This window comes from Juglans regia, chromosome 4, assembly GCF_001411555.2.
Source record: "Juglans regia cultivar Chandler chromosome 4, Walnut 2.0, whole genome shotgun sequence".
Lineage (NCBI taxonomy): Eukaryota > Viridiplantae > Streptophyta > Magnoliopsida > Fagales > Juglandaceae > Juglans > Juglans regia.
Window position 1 is genome coordinate 24,136,564 of NC_049904.1, and position 23,545 is coordinate 24,160,108.

Genomic DNA, 23,545 nt, shown 5'->3' on the forward strand with positions numbered 1-23,545 from the left:
AATGATATCAAGAGCTTTGTCATGACAAAGAGATTGTTTTCTTACAATACTATCAATAGGCAAGTGCTTGGCAACCACACTTGCATAATACAATCATATTCAAAAACTTTCGGACCCATCTACCAAGTTATTCCAAATCATGAAGGGAGGCATTGAGTATAATGGGAATCTACAAAATTTGGTAAGTAGTTATTACTTTGAGGAAAACTGCTGGAGAACTTTCACTCGAAGGGCAAAAACGGTGAACCCGAACATAGAGAGAAGCCAAAAAATTTCATAACTTTTTCGACCGGTTGCTGGAGCCCATTACTGTCGTTGAGGTTTGAGAGTGTCAGGGACACTTTAAACTTACCCTCGTAGCTTTCCAACGCATCGGAGGCGAATGAAAATCCTAGTTTCATGGTGACGGAATCTAGTGTGTGCAAAGAAGAATACACCACCAATAGTCATAAGAATTCAAATAGTTTTGTGATAAACAACAGTGTCGAGTAGAAAGGAAACCAAATAAAACGACAACATTGCCGTCAAACAAGGCACTGAATGATGCCAATCTAAGAACCTTGGAAGCCATTCGGAAGAAGCAGCATAACATCGTTTTGAATGCACTGACCGACATGGTTTCATCTGGACCAAAGTGGCACCAGACGGCCCGTAAACATGTTATAACTCCGACTCACTTTGCTTAAGCCCAAAAGCTTGTAATGGATTTGACTAAAAAATAGGCCCAAGCACTAGCCCACGACTCGATTCACATTCTAAAGTCGCGCGCTAAGCCGCGAGCTATACCATGATTGAAGAAGAAGTTCAAGCCACTAATTGCATTGCTGACCGTGCCATAAAAATTGGTTTGAACCTCTTTACTTGGTTTTCTGAATCGGTTCGATCCCGTTTTGGTGTTTTTGGTCATTCTGAATCATTTCAAGCTCGATTTAGTCCGTTCAAAAGCTGTTACGCTCCTAGTTTTGCCCCAACTTTCTATAAGGCACCTGTTGCTCGAGAAAATCACCTAAAATTTTTTGAAAGAGGAGAAACCTCAAGGAGAATTCGTGGCAACACTTGGTCAAGGCACCACTTCCATTATTCTCCTTATTTGAAAACAATATGAGGATTTCTAGGCAACCACATTGGATTAAATCCAAAGATTATTATTATTAATTTTGAAATTATTTAATTTTCTCAAAGTTTGAACTATTGTGTTTTTGTTTTGGTAGTAGAACACATCTATTATTTCTATATTTTAATTGTTAATTATAAGTTTTGTTATTTATAGCACTGAAGAAAATTATTGATCCCTCACGGATTGAGAAATTAAATGGAATGAATTTTCGGGTTTGGAGGAGGCATATAATTTTTCTTCTAACCTATGAAAAAATCTTATATACATTAACAATACAAAAGCCGTATGAAGATATGAAAAATGACCAAAGTGGAAGTGGAAGCATCATAAGAATTGGAGATAAATGGGAAGAATACAATGCTTTTGGGTAAGAATCTTGATTTTACATTGCATGAATGATGATGTAATTCCTCATTTCGAAGACTATGAATGATGATACTTATATATACAATTATTGTTAGATAAGTATAATATGACTTGCATGAAAGAGGATGAAAGTGTGGGCGATCGTGTATTGCAAATTGAATTGATTGCAAAATAATTATATAATGTTGATCATCCTCTTAGCGATGAAATGCTAGTTACAACCTTACTTAATAGTCTTCCTTCATCTTGAGATTATATCGTTACTTGTTTAACACATTATGGAAAGAAAATAAGAATGACTTCACTTTTGGTACTCTTAGTACTTTAAGAAAAAATGATGAAAATGAGGAATATAGAGAATGGATAATCTAGTTTAATGATGGCTCAAGACACACGTTCTCCGCATAATATGATTAAGCAAAAGCAGTTTAAGAAAAAAAATTGTTGAAAAGAAGTAAAGTAAACAATTTGTTGGAAATAATTTTAAATATGGAAAGAAGATGCATTACAAATCATAATGTCCTAATAAAGGAAATTGTAATGACAGTTTTAGAAGTAATGCTTATTGAACCAGAGTCAGATTTGTTGTGGGTTGAATTTGTAACAATAAGTCATATTTATAGGAATAAAGAGATGCTTGTTAAACTTGAAGAAAAACAAATAGGTGTGCACAAAGTATATATGGGCAACAACACGTATTGCGATGTCTTGAGATAAGGTACATGCAAAGTTTATGTAAATGATTCTGTTATATTGCTTACTGATGTATTTTATGTACCAAGTATTCGTAGGAATTTAATATTTGTGCATGTACTATATCATAAGGGTTACACAATTGAGTTTAAGTCTAGAATTGTTATTATTAGTAAGGGTGATTTATCAGTGAAGGTGTGAAAGGCCACAATATGTATGTATTGAATATTGATATTAATAATAAAGTATCTATTTATAATTATTTGAATGTGTCTGAAAATTGTACAAATTTATAGCATTTAAGATTGTGTCATATAAATAAAAATAAAATGATTAGAATGTATAAAAGTTCATTAATATTACAAATAAATTCAGAAGATTTTGATATGTGTGAACCATGTATCAAAGGCACACTGAGTAGTAAATCTTTTTCAAAAAGTTAAAAATCCACATATTTTCTTGAAATAATAGATTATAATATTTGTGGACCTTTCAGAACTAAAACATAAAAGGGAATGAAGTATTTTATTACTTTTACTAATGATTATTCAAGATATGAGCATATTTACTTACTTAGACACAAACCAAAGGCAATTGAAAAATTCAAAAAATATAAAGTAGAAGTAAAAATCCAGTTGGATAGGTCTATTAAAAGTTTGAATAGTGATAGAGAAGAAGAATTTAAAGGTTTGGATAGTTTCTTCAAACTGAATGGTATAAGACATATTTATATTATGTCATATAAATCTCAACAAAATGACATTGCAGAAAGACGAAATAGAACTCTATTAGATATGATAAGATCAATGATGACATATGCTAACCTACCAACACATTTTTGGGTGGAAGCATTGTTGACTACAACATATATATTGAATAGAGTTGAAACCAAATCAAAACCTCTTACACCTTACAAAATATGAATGAAATATAAATCAGACTTAAGCAAACTCAAGGTGTGGGGTTGTAAGGCACAAGTGCTCATCCAAAAACCACTAAAAGATAAATTGAAAAGTAAAACTTGGGAATGCAAGTTTATCAGGTATGTAGAAAATGAAAGTAGCTACAGATTTTATCATTCTGATAGAGGATAGATAGAAAATAGAGATGTCGCTTTCTTGGAAAAATACATACCTAATTACTTCAGTTGATCAAATAGATTTATTGAATGATCTTGAAAATCAACAAATCACTATAGATCTGACAATGAAAATCTTAATATTACTCAGATAGAGTAATGGAAATAAATAAAAGTAAGATAAAAATTAATTTGAGATATTGATGTTGGAGACAATGAAAGTAAAAGATCAAATGACCATCAATATTATTTCAATATTATTATGTTTTAAATACTAGTTTGAAAAATTTAGAAAATCATCCTGAAAATTTTTCTGAGACAATCAATAACGTCGATTCAAATAAATGGCCTGGAACCATGAAAGATGAGTTAGAATCGATTAATAAAATTAATATTTTGAAGTTAACTCAATTTTCAAAGGGTAGAAAAGCTATTAGTTGCAAATGTGTTCTCAGAGAAGATTTAAGGTTGATGGAAGTTTGAAAAGATATAAAACAAGATTAGTTGTCAAAAGATACACTCAACAACCAGGTATAAGTTTTGTGGATATGTATTCGCATGTGACAAAGTTACCGTAAGAATAATCATTATCTATTGTTCTAAGATGAATTTGGAATTATATCAGTTAGATGTAAAGACAGATTTTTTTAATGGTGAATTAAAAGAGGACATCTTTATGATTCGGCTAGAATGATTTCAAATTGAAGAACATGAAGAAAAAATTTACAGGTTGAAGAAGTTACTGTATGAATTTAAACAATATTTAAGACAATGGTACTTTAAGTTTCACCAAATAATTTTAGAAATTGAATATGAAATGAGTCTACTAGATCATTGTGTATACATAAAGTAACATTGTTATAATTATATGTTAATGATATATTACTAGCAACTAATTGTTTAGATATAATGATAAAACAAAAGAGTTTTTTATATCTAAATTTAAAATGAAAGACATGTGTGAAGCCGCTTATGTTCTTGGTGTAAGAATTTCAAGATATGCTATATTTAGATCAAGAAAAATATCTAGAAAAAATACTTAAAATAATTGGAATGAAAAATTGAAAACCCTTAAGTATATTTTTTTGCAAAAGTCATACTTTGAGTAAAGAGTATATGCCCAAAAGATGAAGAGGAAACCAGCGAAATGCTTAAAATTTCATATACTCAAGCTGTGGGAAGCCACTTGTATGCAATGACAAGTACGAGACCAAATATTTGTCATACAATAATATTAGTAAGCAGATATCAATCTAATCCAGGTAAAGAACATTGGCAAGCAGTAAAGCATAAATTAAAGAATTTACAAGATACAAAAAATATGTGCTTTGAAATTAGTGATCTAGAATTAATCAACTATAGTGATGCTGATTTTAAAAGTGATTTAAATGATAGAAAATCTATAAGGGGATATATATTTCTATTTGTTGGAACAATAGTTTCTTGGATGAGTAAGAAACATGGTTGTATTGCTAAGTTCACAATAGAAGCAGAGTATATTGCTTGCAATATGGTAGTGAGTAATGCGGTGTGAATGAAACGCTTTATTGAAAGCTTGAGTTTGGATACATCCACAAAACCAGTCAATATGTTTTGTAATAATCAGTCTGTCATCTTGTTAATAAAAAGTGGAACACCAAGTTCCAAATGAAAACACATTGATGTGCATTATCATTATATTTTGGATATAATGGAGAGATGTGAAGTCAATGTTAATTTTGTTTCATCAACTAAGATGGTAGCAGCTTTAATGATCAAGTGACTGTTTCTGGAGAAATTTAAAAAACATATGACCAGAATGTGAATGAAAGGTACCTAGGTAAAATAACATGCTTAACTCAAAAAGTTACGGGGGATACCTAGATAAATAGAGTTATAAAGAGTTACCTAAAGTAAATGGTTAGTCATTTCTAAAGTCACTAATAAGATAATTAAGGAAATCCTGAAGTATGACGTCAGATGAAGTACTTTTTAAAATTTCAGTACAGATTGATTACCCAATTAAAGGATTGATCATTTGTAAAATCGCTAAAAAAGTAATTAAGGAAAGTCTCGAGAATGACATTTAGAAGAAGTACTTAATAATTGTTTAGCGCATGTCGATACATGTTTGATGTATTCGGCTGAAGTTGTCAATTATAATAGAAATATTTATTTAGTCACATAGAATTGATGTCGTTCACTAAAAATTTAGTGAAATAAAGTCACCCATAATATGTGATCAGTGTGAGCATATATGGTAAAATGTGTGTTTAGATAAGGTAATGACAAAAGCGTGCACACGTAGAGACTTGTCATGTTCTGACGTCGATCTGCAGGAGTTACATATGAGAGTTGAGTTGTGTAAAACTTTAATTGGTATCAAGGTAACATAATCAACTGGATTCATTATTGTTGTTGTGTGTTCAAGTGGGAGATGTAAATCTAAGGGGTGTAATCACACACCAAATAGTGTATCCATTGGATTCAGACCCTCTCTATAGTGATAATTTTCATGGGGGTGTTGGTTGAGAAATTGTCAAAAGACACAATCCTTTGATTGAGTCAAACGGTTGTCACTTATCAATAGTTGTGACATTTGCCAATCAATGCCTTGTAGTCTATAAATAGAGATTATTTGTGCACAATTCGAGCACTTACATTTCTTATATCCATAACTAACTTGTGGGAAAAATATTTTTACGAGAGTATTACCATATTGTGTAAACACAACCCATTTTTGTCCTATAATTTCTTTCACTAAAGAGCGCTCCTTTTCATCAAAGGTTCGATCATTTTTTTCAAGCCAAATAATACCACATGAGGCCCCCGATTTGGATATAGAGTCATTTCATTTCATTTTATCTCATCTAATTTTAATTAATAATTTCAGTACTATTCATAAATCATCTCATTTTATCTCACTATCCAAACGGACTCGTAACATATTGCCTTAAGGGAATCACCACATGTGGAATTCTGGTCTTGTTAAAAATCTCATTCCATAAATAATTATTATTGAGAATTTAGTAAGTCTAGTAGGCAATTCACGATTGTATCACTTAAGACAGAAAGTGGGGAACCAATCAGCATGTGCCACTAGGTCTCCTTGTTTACCCCATGAGTTCTTGTCCCCCAAACTTGTGTAAAAAATGAGAACAAATCACAGAGACCAATGAAGATTAGTTTATGATTATTCTATATTATATATATATATATATATATATATCTTCTTATACTTAAAAACTCCTATAAACATCAACAATAATGAACATTAACATAAACAGTAATGAAGAGTGATCCATGTTTTATGCTTTTCTTCTTCCACCTCTCTCTCTGCATTCGCGTCCCTCTCTACATCCTCAGAGTAAAACCACGGTAAAATCACAACAAAATCAACACAAAATCACCACAAAAATATCACAATCCGCGTCTGTCTCTACATCCTCACAGCAAAATCACCACAAAATCATCACAAAAAATATCATAAAATAAAAAAATTACCACACAAATCACCAAATCAACACACAGGTTTCTACACAAATCACAAATCAGGGTTGTCGGCTGGAGCTTGGGAAGGAGGGAGAGTCTGTAAGAGAGAATGGGCATGCATGAAGGGTAGATCGGGGCCATGGGTGGTTGGGGTAGGTCGATGGTGGCTAGAGAAGGCTCATGACGGTGGCTGGACACCGTGGGTGGTGGCGCACGGCGATGGAAGTGGGAGAACCCATGCGTGAGAAAGGTGGACTTCGTGGGGGCAAACGGTAGGGAGATGGAGGCCAAGCTCACTAGAGGGGGATGGCTGGTGGGAGGGGAGGCTATTGTGGAGGTGGTGGCGCATAGCAGCGTAGCAACATCAAACCCATTCGGGTTGTGCACAGCCGAGAGAGAGGAAGAGAGAGCGTGATAGAGGGAGACCGGTGTGGGGGGACTCGCCGGAGTGAGGTGGTGCTGGTGGAAGGGGCAGTGACGCTCACCGGAGCACGGCGGCGTCGGCGCCGGCTGGGCAGAGGAAGAATCGGCTTGGAGAGGGGCAGCTTACCGCGTACACGTGAGCTGAGGGAGGAGAGAAAGAGGGGAGGGAAAAGTGAGGGAGAAGGAAGAGAGATCTGGATATTTAATCCAGTCATTTTGTCTTGGGGTCTTCAAAATGATTTAATTGTGAAAGATTAAAATACTAATTTAAAAATACGTAAACACTAACTTAATTAAAAATATTGAGAGAAATTAAGGTAGAATATTATTTAAACTAATAATAAGGTCACCATCGACCTTATTATTAACTCAGGAAAATTTAGATTTGATAAAGTGCAAAAAAATGTCGTGAAAGAAACTGGAAAACATTACACAAGAGAGCACAACCGTAATTATAGCAGGTCACACAGGGGCATAAGCGGCTCAGAAAGTGTCAAACAAAAAGAAAATCATATAAATAATTAAAGTTTTTAATATAACTTAAATCTCATAATATTCTTAATTAACTAAAATCATTTAAATAAAATAATTTTCTACTATTATAATATTTTTAGAGTTTTCAAAATAGAAGAGACTAGGGCAGGTTTGGGGGGTGAAATGAGAATTTTGTGTTTTGTTTTGAAGTTTAAAATATTGTGTTTTAATATTATTATTGTTTTGGGATTTGAAAAATGTGTATTGTGATTTGAAAAAGTTATATTGTTTATTATATTTTGTATAGATATTTGAAAAATGTGTAATGATGAGATGAGATGAGATGAGAATTTTGTGTTTTGTTTTGTATTCCAAACCTGCCTTTAATGATGAAAAAATGTGAGAACAATATAGAAATAAAAGACTATGTATTTTTTTAGTACTCCTTGGGTCATTGAGTAGTATGATTGAATTCTAAAATTCATATATTTTACTAAGAAAACTATTACTAAAATATCTAAAATCTTTTAATTTTCATATTACTCATATTATTATAACATTTTATTATTATTATGATGCTTGTTAAAATTTATTTCTCTACAATTCATGAAGGGGCAAACTCAGATAGCATATTAGTATTTTCCATTAAAAATACATGTAGTATACCATGTAAGTGTAGGTTGCAACTTGAATGAGCTATAGTATTTTCATTTATCTGAGTTTTTTTCTTTTACATTAGATGTTTATATTTTTGAATAATTTATTTTATAGTAATACATGATAAACGTGCCTCGCACGTAGCTCTACAACTAGTATATATGATGTGTGTACAAACACTATTCACAATCTTATGATAAATTCGAATATTTTCATCATCTTTGATCCGTCTTACACCTGTAAAATTAATTAAAACCAAACACTTGTAGAGATAAAACATACACCTGGAGGGCTATCTTGCTAGGTTGCTTGCTTTGTTTCCATCTATTCATGTTATCCAACAACATAAATTATATATATATACAACAAACACACGTGGTGTTTTTTCAATGTCTACAAACATGGTGAACCCAACATGATCTTCTTGCCAGATGATGATTTGGCAGTCAAATCTTTTTTTATTTTTATCAAATATAATTAAAACTTTTCAATGGTGGGACCGCGATTTCGAGTCTGACACGTGGAACCACTAATCATGTTTTACAAGTTAAAACGACAGTACACCGTCCGTATTTATAAATTATAATTCTTGTGGGTGTTAGGAGGCCAGTTGGATATGTTTATAAGGGGATAATTACATCCTGCAAATCAATTAATTAACCATGATTTAATTTGAAAAATAAAAAAGGAATTTAAATTTTATTAAATTAATTGTGTATGATATATTTTCAATATATATATATCCACTTAGAAACAGAAGAACTCAGTTACAAATGAGTAAATTAATGTTGGTCTATGATTAGAAGTTAGAAAAATATAAAATAAAAACACATAAAATTGTGACGTACGACGTGGTTGACAGCTCAAAATGTTGGTTGAATACGGATCAGACACATGGCATATATATATTGTGCTGATTTTGATGACTTGGCATTTGCCATTTGACTTGGTTTAGCAAATTTGGCTCATGTAGCTGTCAAAGAACAACCGCTCAATTCACAATGTTCTTGGCTTCTTCCAATCTCTCTCAACAACCTCTTCCTCCTAAAAATTACTAAATTTTGTTTTATTTTAAATGTTAAACATTACATGATAATTGTCCTTTATGTAAAATAGAATTACGACGCATATCACTGCTCAAAAAAAGATATTTATTATGAATACTACTATTTTAATACCTCTACATCACACATTACTTATATGATATAATTTGATTTAGAAGATAAATTTTAAAATTTAATATTATCATATAAGTATGTGAATGGTATGTTATACACACCGACTTGACAGGACTAGAATATCTATTTGGATTTGTTCAATTATTAGCATGCACCCTGATTAATCCTATATAAACCGAACAAGATCTACGTCCCAACTTCAAGTTTAATGAACCAAAACATAGCAAAAACCTCTAAGCCCCAGAACCGTTCCGGCCACGATAATCAGCCTCTCAATCTCTTCCTTAAACATGTCCAAAACCCCACCAAATCCGGTGGGAGAATGCATCTGCAAATTATCTTCCAAAGAGTATCCTAAGAAAGCCAAGGGAATTTCCTTCTTTGCCTTTCTTCTCTCCATTTTTGTTTATATTTGTGTCTTTTATACCTTCAATCTATCTTTTTCTTATACTCTCTTCAACACCACCAAGTTCTGGTTTTTCATTTCCAACACTCTCATCCTCATCATTGCTGCTGACTATGGTGCTTTCTCTTCGTCCAAAGAGAAACATGATCTTTATGAAGATTACATGATGATGATGCATAGCCAAGTGAAAAATAACGTTTCATCCTTCGTTTCACAATACCCAGATGTTGTCAAAACCGATCCCAAGCAAGAGGACGTTGATCATGATGATGATTTGCAAGAAAAGAAAGAAATATTAGCTGAAGATCAAAGGGATCAATATTTATACCCAGAAAGTAAATCTATCATGGCCAATATTAGTCATGATTCGAAAAAGCCTAGAAATCATGAAAACTTGCAAGAAAAGAAGCAGGTTCTTACCCCACAAGCTGATCATAAGAGTGATGCAAGAAGTTCTCGCGGAAGAAAGTCAGGAAAAGATAGACTCCTCGTGATTCATGACGAGAGCAAGAACATCATGTCAGACAATGATGATCAAAAGCATGATAAACCAAGTGATGATCAATTGGAAGATAATGAGTTTTCAACCATGTCTGATGAGGAACTGAACAGAAGAGTTCAAGAGTTTATTGATAGAATTAATAGACAGATTCGGCTTCAATCATATCACTACAAGAAAAATCAGCATTTATGAAGAGTTGATCTTTACCATAAAAATGACTATTTGTGACAAGAATATTCTCATTTTAACAAAAAATAGTCATTTTGACAGGAAATATAATTAACATACAATAAATAAGAAACTTCCTTGTAATACATCAAGAAATTACAGCGAAATATAAAATAGGAATAGGAAAAAAGTCTTCCCTAGTTCATAGAACATGAAGACTAGTAGTACTAGATCATAATCCAGAAAAAAAACATGATGAGTAGCTTTGCTTGCTTTTTATTTTTATTTTTTGAGTTTCTCTTATTTATGTTCTAGTTTGATGTGTCTTGTAGTACGTCCTTTTTCTGTTTCCCATATGTCTTTTACTTTGTTTTTGCTATGATCTTTCCATGTTGGTTAATTAGTGTAAATGCCTTGGACTTATGCATGTTGCTATAGCTAGCTAGAGCTGTCTTTTTCTCCAAAAAATACCACTTTAATTGGTTTCACTTTATTGTTGCTTTATTTATAAGTTATTAATTGCCATTATAGGCTATATTTATTTATTTTACTTTCAGTACTTTCATTTCACTTTGCGGCCTAGCCATCGTGTTATACTCTTTTGGGTTTAATTAATCATGTGTTTGACAAGATAATAGTACAAACTTTTGATAACCATATGTGCTTATAACTTTTAAAGCCAAACATATTATAATTTTGGTTTAGTAAAATCAAAACACATCATTAATGATATTTGACGATTTAAGTACTATATTACCTTCTTAGAGATGGCTTAATGGTGCTATGCAAGTCGTATTTAGATGTTCTGAGTTCAAAACTTTGCATTTATAATATATGATCACTATAAGAAAAAGAAATATTTATGACGGATTATTTGTAACGATAACAACTATTTGCGATAAAAAAGATTCATTTTGACAGGAAATAATCATTTTCGTTATAAATAATTGTTCACAAATAAGTAGTTTTCTTATAATTAATATTTTTGACACCAACGGATTTGACAAATTTTCTCTTGAATTATCTAAAATGTATTTACGAAAAATTAGTTGTTGGGAGCTTATAATGCAATCGCTCCCGGAATTATACAGGGCTTTATTCCCGAATTCCTACTACTCTCAATTAAAAAAAATTAGACCTTAACACAATATATGAGATATTTGTGTACGAAAATATGTATAAAAAAGGATTTATATATACTCTCTTTGTGATTGAATTCCTCGCATGATAATGCAAATATCCAAGATGGAGCTTTTTACCTGATCTTGAAATTATTTAATTACTATTTTGGAATTAACATTGCTAGAATTTTTTTTTTTAATTTTTATAAAAAAACAGAGTTTTAACTTAAGATATATAATATGTTAATTAGTTGCAACTTATTATCAGATCAAGTCCAACACTTCTACAGCTAATTGTTACAAGTCGATCATGTGTAAATATTGCACCATTTACTATATATAGACCCATTACAATTATTTAAAAATATAAAAGAAGTTAGAACATAAATATTTTTTATTCTACCATGCACTCACATAATTTATTTAGTATATTAACAATAAACGCACTTACAATAGATATTTTTTTATAAAAGTTTATGCTAATATATTTCATTGTTTGGATACAATTAAATCCTATTAATTAGTTAAGCTATATATATAAATATATATTTACACTTTTTTAAGGCGGGATTTACTTTTTTATAAGAGCTTGTATGAAATTTATCTATTTTAGATTTGTACAAATCATTTCTCATATATATATAATCAAAATTTAGTGACAAAAATTGCTCCGATATTCCTGTTAAAAAAGCTGTTCATGTGAACTTAGAACTGTACATAGTACATAGTTTTGCAACTATCCTATGTTCTGAAAAATCATAGCAAAGTAGGTGTTTTTCTTGGTGCAGTTGGTGGACAAAGCCTCTGTGGAGGACTATTTTCTGAGTGATCGGCTGGTTTAATTTGCTTTCAAGAATAAATTCAAAATTTTGAAAAGTTTGAAAATCTTTTATCTCATTATTATAATTTTTTAAATTTTTATATAAAATAAAATAAATAATTTAATTTTTTTAAATATTAAAATAAAGATAATATTAAAAAATATATTTTAATAATATTTTATTTTATTTTTTAATTTTAATTTTAACTCACCTTATTTTATTTCTAAAAATAAATGAGAATAAGACGATTCAAGTCTTATCATATCAATTAAATGAAGAGTGCGTTTTGAATACCGACTTCAATAAAAAAGAACTGTTTATCCAATGATTACTGCAAAATCAAGTTACGTCTAACGAGGGAAATGGGGGTTCCTTCAATTTGATCTCTACAATATTTAAACCAACCCCACCGCCCCTTATGCCATAAGGAAAATGATAAATGTAGGTGAGTTGGTGCAGGAAGTTGCGCAAGCGTAAAATGATACGGTGTGTTTCATTGTAGATGTGGTAGGCGTGCACAACTTCCTGCGCCAACTCTCCTGCCCGTAGCAATACTGTATGCATAATTGCATATATAAAGTCGCTTTTCACAATTACAGCAAAATGAAAGAGACTTGTTCGAATAAATTTCCAAGAAAACTTTAGAGTGTATAACTATTTCGGGACTTGCTTCACATCAATGGAAGAAACTAAGGTTGTGTTTGGATGTTGAAGTGAGTTGAGTTGAGTTGAGTTGAAATGATAAAATATTGTTAGAATATTATTTTTTAATATTATTATTATTTTGAGATTTGAAAAAGTTGAATTATTTATTATATTTTGTGTTAGAATTTGAAAAAATTGTAATGATGAGTTGAGATGAGTTGAGAGAAGTTAAGGAACCAAACGAAGCCTAAGTTTTCCCACCGCCCCCTACTAATTTCTAGCTAGCTAGGGGGAGGAAGTAGAAAAACTTCTTGCTGTCACGTTAATACAAGATTATCTCATGTAATGACTATATATGAAAGTTAATGTGTTACGCATATTGCATTCGTGACGTAGGCATTTATTGAGATCCTTTCACCTGTTCAGTTGGTCTCGTTCTTACATTATATATAATGATGATGGTGATGATGATGGTGATAAGAATGGATTTTCTTTTTGCATGCATTATGTGTTATGCATACTGTATTAGTGAGGTAGATATCTATTAAGATCTTTTCACCTGTTCAGTTGACTTTGTTTAAAAACTACATTATATATATAATTATGATAATATCAATAATGATTTTTCTTTTTGCATGCATTATGCCTTCAATGAGGTAGACATCTATTAAGATCCTTTCACCTGCTCAGTTGACTTTGTTTAAAAACTACATTATATATATAATTATGATAATATCAATAATGATTTTTCTTTTTGCATGCATTATGCCTTCAATGAGGTAGATATCTATTAAAATCCTTTAGTCATCCGCTCATTTGATCTCGTTCGAAAATTATATTATATAATAATAATAATAAGAGTCAATAGACCTATCAATTTAAATTCTCCATCTCAATAATAATAATTTATTTTAAAATGGTGTGAAAATCCAGATTTAGAATCCAAATAAAAAATTTGAATAATTTTAAATATAAATATCATAAGAATTTAATCCAAATGTGAATCTAAATATCGTAAGTATTAAACCAAAAACCTAATAAAGCAAACTTTACTTCGCTCGAGCGAGCAAATGTTAAGCGCTTGTCAAACAATATTCTCTAAATTCAGTCTCTTTTTTTTTCAACTTGTTCACTTTTCCAACTTCAATCTCAAATCAAAATTTATTCTAATTGAATTAAATAAAGAGAAATTGTACAATCATATAAAAATTTTGTAAAAATAATTTCACAAATTAATCTTCTATTTTATAATAAAATTAATTTTATAATCATACGTTCAATTACGTGAATTAATAAATTTATTTTTATAAAATTTATTTATGTTTAAAGCATTTATCTTAAATAAATTAAAAGCTCAAATCAATTAGATTTTGTTGTTATGGAATCGATTTAAGACGACCAAAAGCTTTATGTTCGGAACCTGCATGAGGCAGCCTACTTTATCCTAGAAAATAAAGAGGAAAAAAGAAACAGTTATTAGTTGGGCCGTTGGAGACTCGTGTAAGAACAAAAGTAACATGGTGATGGTGTTGGGTTCTCTGCGGCCAGTGAACTCTTCTCCAATTCACACAACTACTAATGCCTCTTCCTCAAATTCTTCAGAGAAGAAGAGCCAGTACCTGACAAGTCGGAGGGCTATAGTTTTTGGTCCAAGCGTTTTAGTGGCTTCCTTGCTCAATTTTAACACTCTTAGTTCCTCATCACCACCTTCGTTTCACCTTGCACTTGCCCAACAGCAACAACTGGATGAGCTTCAGCAAGAAGAAGACCGAGCAGTGCAACTTTTCCAGGTCTCTTCCTCTCCGGGTCACACTTTTTCTTCTCTCTGCAGTTGTTTTTATGGTGCTCTCAAGCTGATTATTTATTTTGTGTTTCTGTGAAATTTATTTTTCCCCATTTGGTTTCTAAAGTCAGTGATCGGAACAATTTGATGTCTATATTTTTTTTTTCTCTTCGCGGTTGTGATCAACATTCATGACTAATTCGCATCTGGCTTAGGGAGTTTTTTCATTATTTTTGTTGCCCATATGCTGCATCGCTTATGTAATCTGCTGCTTAATTGCCTTCTTGTTGTTATTGAATTAGCAGTCAATAACGTATAGCAGCACCTGGTGAAGCATCTGCATTGATAATAATGGTTGTCCTAGGGAAATTACTGTCTTAAAAATTGCTTCACGAAAAACCGAATGTTGATTAATTTTCTTACTCTATCTTTATGATTTTTGGGGTATTTTTTTCCCCGGGAGGGTGTGGTGGTTGTCTTCTTATTCTACATATGCAAATTCTATCTTTGCCGTGCATATGTTACTTTAACTGGCATAGGTATTTTTGAATTATTGCAGGAAGCTTCCCCTTCTGTTGTCTTCATTAAAGACCTTGAAATTGATAAAATCCCCAAGACCTCTTCTGCTGACGTCAATCTTATTGAGGATGAAAATGCAAAAGTTGAAGGGACAGGTTCAGGCTTCATCTGGGATAAGTTTGGTCACATTGTAAGCATTCCCTTGTAGTGTTATCTGAATCCGTCTTGTACTGTTATATGCAATTTCTTTGTTTTCTTTATCTGCTAAGTTCAGTAATCATGAAGTCATTCTTTTCTGAGCTGATATCTGGATTCCCTAGAGAAATCTTACATACTGCATTATCTGTGCAAAAGAAAACATCATGCAGCACCTAGGTTGAGTTGAATATTTAACTTCCCTGAAAGACTTGAAATTTTGATATACTTTTTTATTCCTGAAGGATCATTTAATATAATTATAGGAAATAATAAATTTATGAAATCTTACTCTCATAGTTTCTGTTGTTACTTACACATGCACCTGAATTAATGCTTGTTGTGAGAAAATTACAAGATGGGGTATGCTGTAAGTTTGATTTGTAGATATAAGTTAGGAATATGCATACTCATCAGTACAATTAATTATTTTCCTTACAACTTATGGGGTTTCCCTCCATTGTTTTCAAGAAGATTAAGTTTTCCTTTTTGTGTATGACAGGTTACAAACTATCATGTTGTAGCTAAATTGGCTACAGATGGGAGTGGTTCGCATCGTTGTAAGGTTTTAGTTCCTTTCTTCTAGTTCTTATTAGTTTTCCTTTTTGGTTCTTTTCTTTTCCCAAAATGTTTGTGGGTGTACCAAATAAATTCGTTATTCTTGATCTAGGGTAATACCCCCTTTCTCTGAGTGGTAATGTTTTCCTGGTGTGTTTTTGACAGGTTTATCTAGTAGATGCAAAAGGCAATGGCTTTTACAGGGAAGGCAAGATTGTTGGTGTTGATCCCGCATATGATCTGGCTATCCTTAAGGTATCCAGTCAAACTATAGGGTATTTTCTTTACTATTATTATCATTAATGTGGACAAATACTTTCTCACTAGGAAAAAGTGGAATCAATTTATGGTATATTCCATAACATGCCTCATTCAGAATAAGGCTTAAGCCATACACTGTTATGAAAGACTTAGATAGTGGCATTATAAATAAATAAATAAATAATTCATTGCTTTTGTTTTTTATTTTGTTATAAATAGAACTGCCTATGTTTTTTGGAGGCGTCAAAATGCTTCTGATTCATTTTCCCATATGGATGATCACATTTTTCATCTAAGATAAGAGTGGAGTGGTAAATTCTTGTCCTCCATTTTAATCACAAAAACAATCATTGTTATAAAAATTATCTACATGAACCTTAATAGGCTTCCCAAGGACTGTATGGTTACATGGCAAGCTTTAAATGCCAAGGATGTGAGATGTGTGGCCAGTTTCTTCCAAACAAATTCCAGGTGCTGGATATGGGTACTTATCATAAAAATGGGTGTGGGATGTGGGTACCAAGAAAAATGATAAGTGAGGTAATGGCTAGGTGCATGGTGCAAGCAGTGAACTTTTAGGTTAGAATAAAAGGACCTGATAACAAAAACGGTTGCTCACTTGACTGTCTAAGGAAAATGTTTCATACTTCTCAGTTTGCACATACTATCCTGAAAAAGAACATAGAGTGAGTTAGCCATCCAATGGAAGCTTTCATAGTTGTATTCGTTACTGTCTGCCTCTGTGAAACGTAACATAAAGAGGTAGTCTTAATAGCTCAAAAGTGGCTTATAATAACTAAAGCTTAGATTTATCTATTTCTTGATTAAAATAATTGATATCATGCTGCAATAAATATTTGAAAGGCTTATAAACAAGTATCATGATCATTTAGCCGAAAAGATGGAGTTACTGTTATATTTGGGCATAGCATTTTGAAATGCATATACTATCTATCTTCATTTGTGTTCACTGCATAACCAGATTAAGTTTTATTTTGAACATTTGAATACATGGAAGGGTTGAACAGATTTTTTACTTGAAATAAAAAATAATTAATGCTAGATGACATAAACTTATACTAATCCCACTTCATAACCAGATTAAGTTTTATTTTGAACATTTGAATACATGGAAGGGTTGAACAGATTTTTTACTTGATACGAAAAATAATTAATGCTAGATGACATAAATGTTGGGGTATATTTGGAGACTGGTTTTGGAGCTGAAAAAGGTATTTGCTGAAAGTTGGCTCGACAGTTGGCTCAAACCAAAGTTCGCTTGACATACCGCTCGAGCGAAGGTCAAGTCCGAGAGTTCGCTCGAGTCTCACTCAACACTCCGCTCGAGCGAGACACAAACCCTAGTGTTCGCTCGAGCCAATGTTCATTTGATTGTTCGCTCGAGTCGCGCTCGACACTCCGCTCAAGCGAAGTATGCGGTTTTTGCCAGATTAGGTTTCCAGCGCCACTCACTATAAATATATCATATTAGACTTGTGTTGGGCAGTCTCAAGCATAGTTTGAGAGAGAACAATTGTCTAGTAAGTGCATATTGTGTGAGAAAGCAAAAAGCCTTAGAGAGTGTGAGTTGAGATTGAGTGATTGTAATCTCCTCTGGTTAATAAGATTTCTGCAGGTCTGTGGACGTAGGCAATTTTTCAAACCACTTATATTGTGTGTCGTGTTCTTGATTGTGTTGCTTTTACTTTATTTGTCATCGTTGGTGTGTGTGTTTTGCATAGTATTTCACAACAATAAACTTATCCTAATCCCACTCTTTATTGTGACAACTATGCTGGCCCCATGTAATTGGTAAAGAAGATATAAATTGGTTTATGCGATTTTGATCCCCAAAGAAAAATTCCCCACATGCCATAGGATTTGATTGTGGGAGGCTAGCATGATTGTAATGAAATTGACTACAGCAGAGGTAAATGACCTGTCAAACAAATAGCACAAATAAGTCAAGTGTTATGCTAATTGATCTCTGTGAGATAACATGGGGAGTATGGTTGTGAAATGAACCAAGCTTCTTAAGCTTGGGTTAAAAATGAGTTGTTAAGAGTCTCATTGGGATTGTCATGAGATGCAAGATCCAAGCAGAACTTTATTTTGAAGACAAGCTATGAAGATCTGACTTTTTTTTTTTTTTTTTAAAAATTGTATTTTTATTTAAAGACCTCACTTATGGCGGAGTAAAACCGTGGAAATAACCTTCATCACCCCCAAAAAACTTATAAGAAAAGATAAAAAACCTATTACTTACAACGTATTACCGGCAATCCTATCCTATCCAATCTCAACAGGCCTGTTATCTCCTTTGGGGCCTGCTCAAAATCCATCGTATTTCCTTTGGCACCTTCTTTAGCAAGAAAATCAGCAACTTGATTTATTTCTCTATATATGTGTCTAACTACTATGTTCAACTCCTTTGCAGAGTAAGCAATTCTCTCCCAGTCTTCTTGCACAGCCCAATGAACATCACCCTGTCCATTCCACCAGTGGTTAACACTTGGGAATCAGTTTCAACCTCAACATTAGACTGCATCAGCATATTACATATTCGCAGACCATCAAGCAAAAGCCTTAGTCTCAGCCATTGTGTTGGTACCATTTCCATAATAAGCCATAAAACCACCCAAGATTCCCCCTCTATAATCCCGAACTACCTCTCCACCACCACATTCACCAGGATTCCCCAAACTACACCCATAAATGTTCAACTTGACAAAACCCAATGGTGGACTGGACCACCGCAGGACCTTAGTAAATTTTATTTTCAAATCCAATAAAGGAAGTCCCATGGAGATTGACTTGTTAACAGATAATGAATACATGGCCACCTTTAAGGCCAGGCTCCAGCTAAATGGTGCATCTTCTATTAGTCTTATCAGTGTTTTAAAGATCCCCAAGCTAATTGGATTCAACTCATGGCTGGCCCAATTAGAGGCTTCTTTGATATCATTCTTGAGAAAAACAAGAAGAGACCTAACCCGCGTTGGAGCTTGTTAAATTTAAATCTATGCTTGGCTAGCATACTAAACTGTATGGAAGCTTATGTTGTTTCAATCATCAACTGTATGCAAAGTGACTAAATAAAGACCACCTAGCTGCAGCCAGACAGACAACTCTAGAACTGTAAAAACCCATCACATTGCATAGAATCATTATCATATAGTTCAGTTTGTTGAACTGGCACCCCAACAAAATTATTAGATTAATATCACAGTAATCAGCAATTGATGCCTTTGTCTGCCCTTGTTTCTTGGAGTCAACAAGATTGCTCCTATAGGATGGGTAACCTAGCTTTGCTGGGATTAATGTATTCTTTCTAAAGTATTGGTGGAAGATAAGACAGAATTCCATTCAACTTTGACCTGCACCATTGATTAGTCACTTTCACAGTGACTAAAATAATATATATGCATTGGTATCTTAAGTAATGTCATCTCCATACATAATTAATAAAACATGCTGCTCTTTGCAATACAGAAATTGTTTTGTGATGCCTAAACTAATATCATATGCAGGTTGATGCTGAAGGTTATGAACTAAAGCCTGTTGTTCTTGGCACCTCACAAAACTTACTTGTGGGTCAGAGCTGCTTTGCCATTGGAAATCCTTATGGATATGAGAACACGCTGACAACTGGGGTAAATTTCTGTGATATGATTTGTATGCATTTAATATCAGTAAAAAATTATTTTGAGAACAAGTAGGTAGTAGTGAACCATGTAATATTACAACTTAGGTCATTATCTATTTCAATTACTTATTCAACCATGCAATAATGTTTTCGAGTACTTTGAATGGTCAATGGAGAATGTTTCATTTTATTCATCTCATCTAATTTCAAGAAATAGTTTAGCTTTGAACTTGTTTTCTCTCACATAATTATCAAGACATACTTTGTAGTTTGTGGATGAAAACAATTTACACTTTATACCTCAAACAATCAAAATTGACAAATTGCATCCTCTAACTATAACTTTTTGTCAAACAGCTCCCTCTGTCTAGGTCTGGCCATTAAGATGGTGAAAAAAGGTGACATGGTACAATCCTAATTGTTAACGAAGGTTCTATTTGATAATTGGCTGTAGTTTGATGGTGTAATGTGTCAATTTTAGTTGTTTAGGGTGCAAAGTGCAAAACACTTAATTAGTTGGGGTTGAAAGTGTATTTTCCCCTTTTAATGTAGGTCCTCTAGTGTATTTAGCTTACATATTTCAATCCAGTACGTTATTGGTAATAAAAAACCCAGCATCTATGTACCGGTTACTTTAAGTCGTGCAGGTAGTCAGTGGATTAGGAAGGGAGATACCTTCACCAAATGGAAGTGCTATTCGAGGAGCTATTCAAACAGATGCTGATATCAACGCAGGTAAATTACACTTTCCTTTCAAATATGTTAAAAGTCTTTTTATAAACGTCTTGATAGACATCTCCTTTTCTTTTTATTAAGTAGATCATATCAACTTATGCAATGACTTTTAAGCCCATCATATGGAATTTGTTGACTTTCAAAAAGCATACTCTTTTTTAAATGCAGCAGTTGCTTTTTGTTATTAATGAGGGATTGTAAAATCAGACCACTAGAATTAGCTACCCTGAAAACGATGAGCCATTACCTAGTGGCACTTGGCTGATCTCCCTTTCCCCTGCTCCATTTCTGTAACAGAGCCTTGTCTTCTTACAACCTTGTTTCAATCTTTGAAAGAGACTACCCTTTTCCAATATCACAATCATTCATCTCAAGATTTAAAGATCGATATTGTTTGCGCTCCACATCATCACATGAACATTTATATTTGCTTGTTTTCATCTATACCCAGCATGTAATGCACACAACACAGGATAGATGGTTCATCATGGAATGATCATTCTAGTCTTCTTACTCTTTGGAGCATATCCTAATTGTAAGATTAATTCTTTGATTCTTTAACTTTGATAAAATAGGAATAGTTTCTTTCATTCTTATCCTAAATCGAATGGGATTCAAATATTTCTCTTTTCATATGTTAATGGAAAGATATCTCATAGGACTAAACTAATGATACTCCTGTTCAGTCGATAATAATTTAATAGGAGCAAACTCATGATAGTCCTATATATTCTAAGTATATCAATATATTTATTAAATGTCACCATTATATGATCAACACCTATTATCATAATGAATATGTTTTAGGAGTGCTACCCGCCCCCTACGGGGTGGGGGCACCCCTTGCCCGCACCCCGCCCCCGGGATGCGGGGGCAAGGTACCCTGCCCCGGTGGGCGGGGTGCGGGGCCGATTCCCAATCCGCCCCGCCTATTTTCACTTAAAAAAAAACACTATATTTATTTTATTTAAAAATTATTTATAAGTGTAAAAATAATTAAAAATACATTTTTAGATCCAAATTATAAATTTAAATTTTGTAAATATAACTATAATTTAAAAACTATGTAATTTTTAAATTTGCTAGTGCATATTTTGTATAAATTATAGTGTATTAGTTTTTAAATTATGTAGTTTTTAAATTTGTCAATGCATATTTTGTGAACAAATCTAACAAATTGTAATATATATTTATATATACACAATTTGTAAAATATAAATATATATTTATGTTTATATATATGTATATAATATATATATATAAAAATGGGGGCGGGACGGGGGAAATGCGGGGCGGGTTGGGCCCTCCCAGTCACCCGCCCCTGCTAGGAGCCCTAGATGCGGGGCGGGGGGCGGGTGGGGGGAGCGGGGTTGCCCGCCCTGCCATGTGGGGGCAGGGCCCCGCTGCCCACCCCTAATATGTTTTAGTCTTTGCATATAAGTCGTCTGCCCCCGCTGCCCATTCCTAATATGTTTTAGTCTTTGCGTATAAGTCGTATGATTTTATCATTGACCACAGACTTAAAATACACAAGTTACTAACATCATGATTCTGTATTAGCCCGTTTGGATATTGTGGTGAGATAAAACATATAATCTCATCTCACCTCATCTCATCTAATTTCAAATAATAATCTCACTACTATTCACAAACCATCTCATCTCATCTCACTATCCAAACGGGCCTGTCCAATTTTTCTCACTAACTATGAACTTAAAACTCATAAATTACTAGCAATCATAATTAGGATCTTATACATTGTAGTCTTACTAAATACATCGAAATCATTTTCAGAATAACTTGTAGACCTAATCATCACATGAATAATTAAATAATAAATGCTCAATTTAACCATGAGCCAAACTATAAACAATTTTATCAAATAATTGTTGAGTTTCAAAATATTAGAACATGAATTTTAACAGGAACATGGAGGTATAAATGCCATGTATGTATAGCTGTCAAACCAACGCACAAAAACACCATTTTGATCCAGATGGAAAATTTTCAGGTAATTCAGGTGGGCCATTAATTGATTCACATGGCCATGTCATTGGAGTTAATACAGCAACTTTTACTCGCAAAGGTGAGTGAATTATGAATTGTAGTACTACTAAATATGGAAAGATTTATATTTCCCTTTTTTCCATGATGAAATCAAAGCTAAACTACTTATGTTCAAAAGTTATGAATGCTTTTGGTTTATTATTGAATTGCAGGGACAGGAGTATCATCTGGTGTTAACTTTGCAATACCAATCGACACTGTTGTTCGAACTGTACCTTATCTTATTGTCTATGGAACATCTTATAAAGACAGGTTTTGATCTTGCTTGTCAAATGGCATAATTTTAGTGGGCTTCTTTGAATAGATGCACCATGTTATAACCATATGGCAGATGACAATTTTGTCTCGCATTTCTTGAATTTTTGTATAATTTTCGTCGTAAGAGAATTTTGTTTTTCTATCATATTATAACATAATATCTCTCTCACCATGCATCTTTCCACCATGCTGATCATTCTGAGCTTCGATTTTAAGTTAAAGATTGTCACACTCATATCCCTGAAAGAAACTCATGGCAAGCGAGTAAATTTTGCCTCTCAAAAAACTCCTTCTCGTTGACTGTGGTCCGGAAGCAAATTCTTCTTAACTTCTTCTTGGGCTGCTTTGCTTAAAACATAAAAAACACAACCACAATTGAAGAAGCAACTTTGCTTAAAAATAT

At 32.8% G+C, this 23,545-nt stretch overlaps 2 protein-coding genes across 2 annotated transcripts; both read left to right on the forward strand.

The window, feature by feature from the left end:
* The first annotated feature begins 9,747 nt into the window (after positions 1–9,747).
* On the forward strand, positions 9,748–10,557 carry LOC108990207. Its single transcript, XM_018964095.2, has one exon. The coding sequence runs from the start codon at positions 9,748–9,750 to the stop codon at positions 10,555–10,557; it is 810 nt and encodes a 269-aa protein (XP_018819640.2).
* A 3,999-nt stretch (positions 10,558–14,556) lies between these two features.
* LOC108990263 (protease Do-like 5, chloroplastic) lies at positions 14,557–23,287 on the forward strand. Its single transcript, XM_018964168.2, has 8 exons — positions 14,557–14,910; positions 15,463–15,612; positions 16,120–16,182; positions 16,341–16,430; positions 19,967–20,089; positions 20,730–20,817; positions 22,829–22,903; positions 23,037–23,287. Exons 1-8 carry the CDS (start codon positions 14,638–14,640, stop codon positions 23,141–23,143), a joined length of 969 nt encoding a protein of 322 aa, XP_018819713.1. The 5' UTR covers positions 14,557–14,637; the 3' UTR covers positions 23,144–23,287.
* Positions 23,288–23,545: the final 258 nt, after the last annotated feature.

Bases quoted from the DNA above. Each gene is read 5' to 3' on its own strand.
- LOC108990263 (XM_018964168.2), top strand. From the start codon at position 14,638: ATGGTGATGGTGTTGGGTTCTCTGCGGCCAGTGAACTCTTCTCCAATT. The intron at 15,613-16,119 runs GTAAGCATTCCC...TGTGTATGACAG, and splicing joins GGGATAAGTTTGGTCACATT to GTTACAAACTATCATGTTGT. The intron at 20,818-22,828 runs GTAAATTACACT...GAAAATTTTCAG, and splicing joins AGATGCTGATATCAACGCAG to GTAATTCAGGTGGGCCATTA.
- LOC108990207 (XM_018964095.2), top strand. From the start codon at position 9,748: ATGTCCAAAACCCCACCAAATCCGGTGGGAGAATGCATCTGCAAATTA.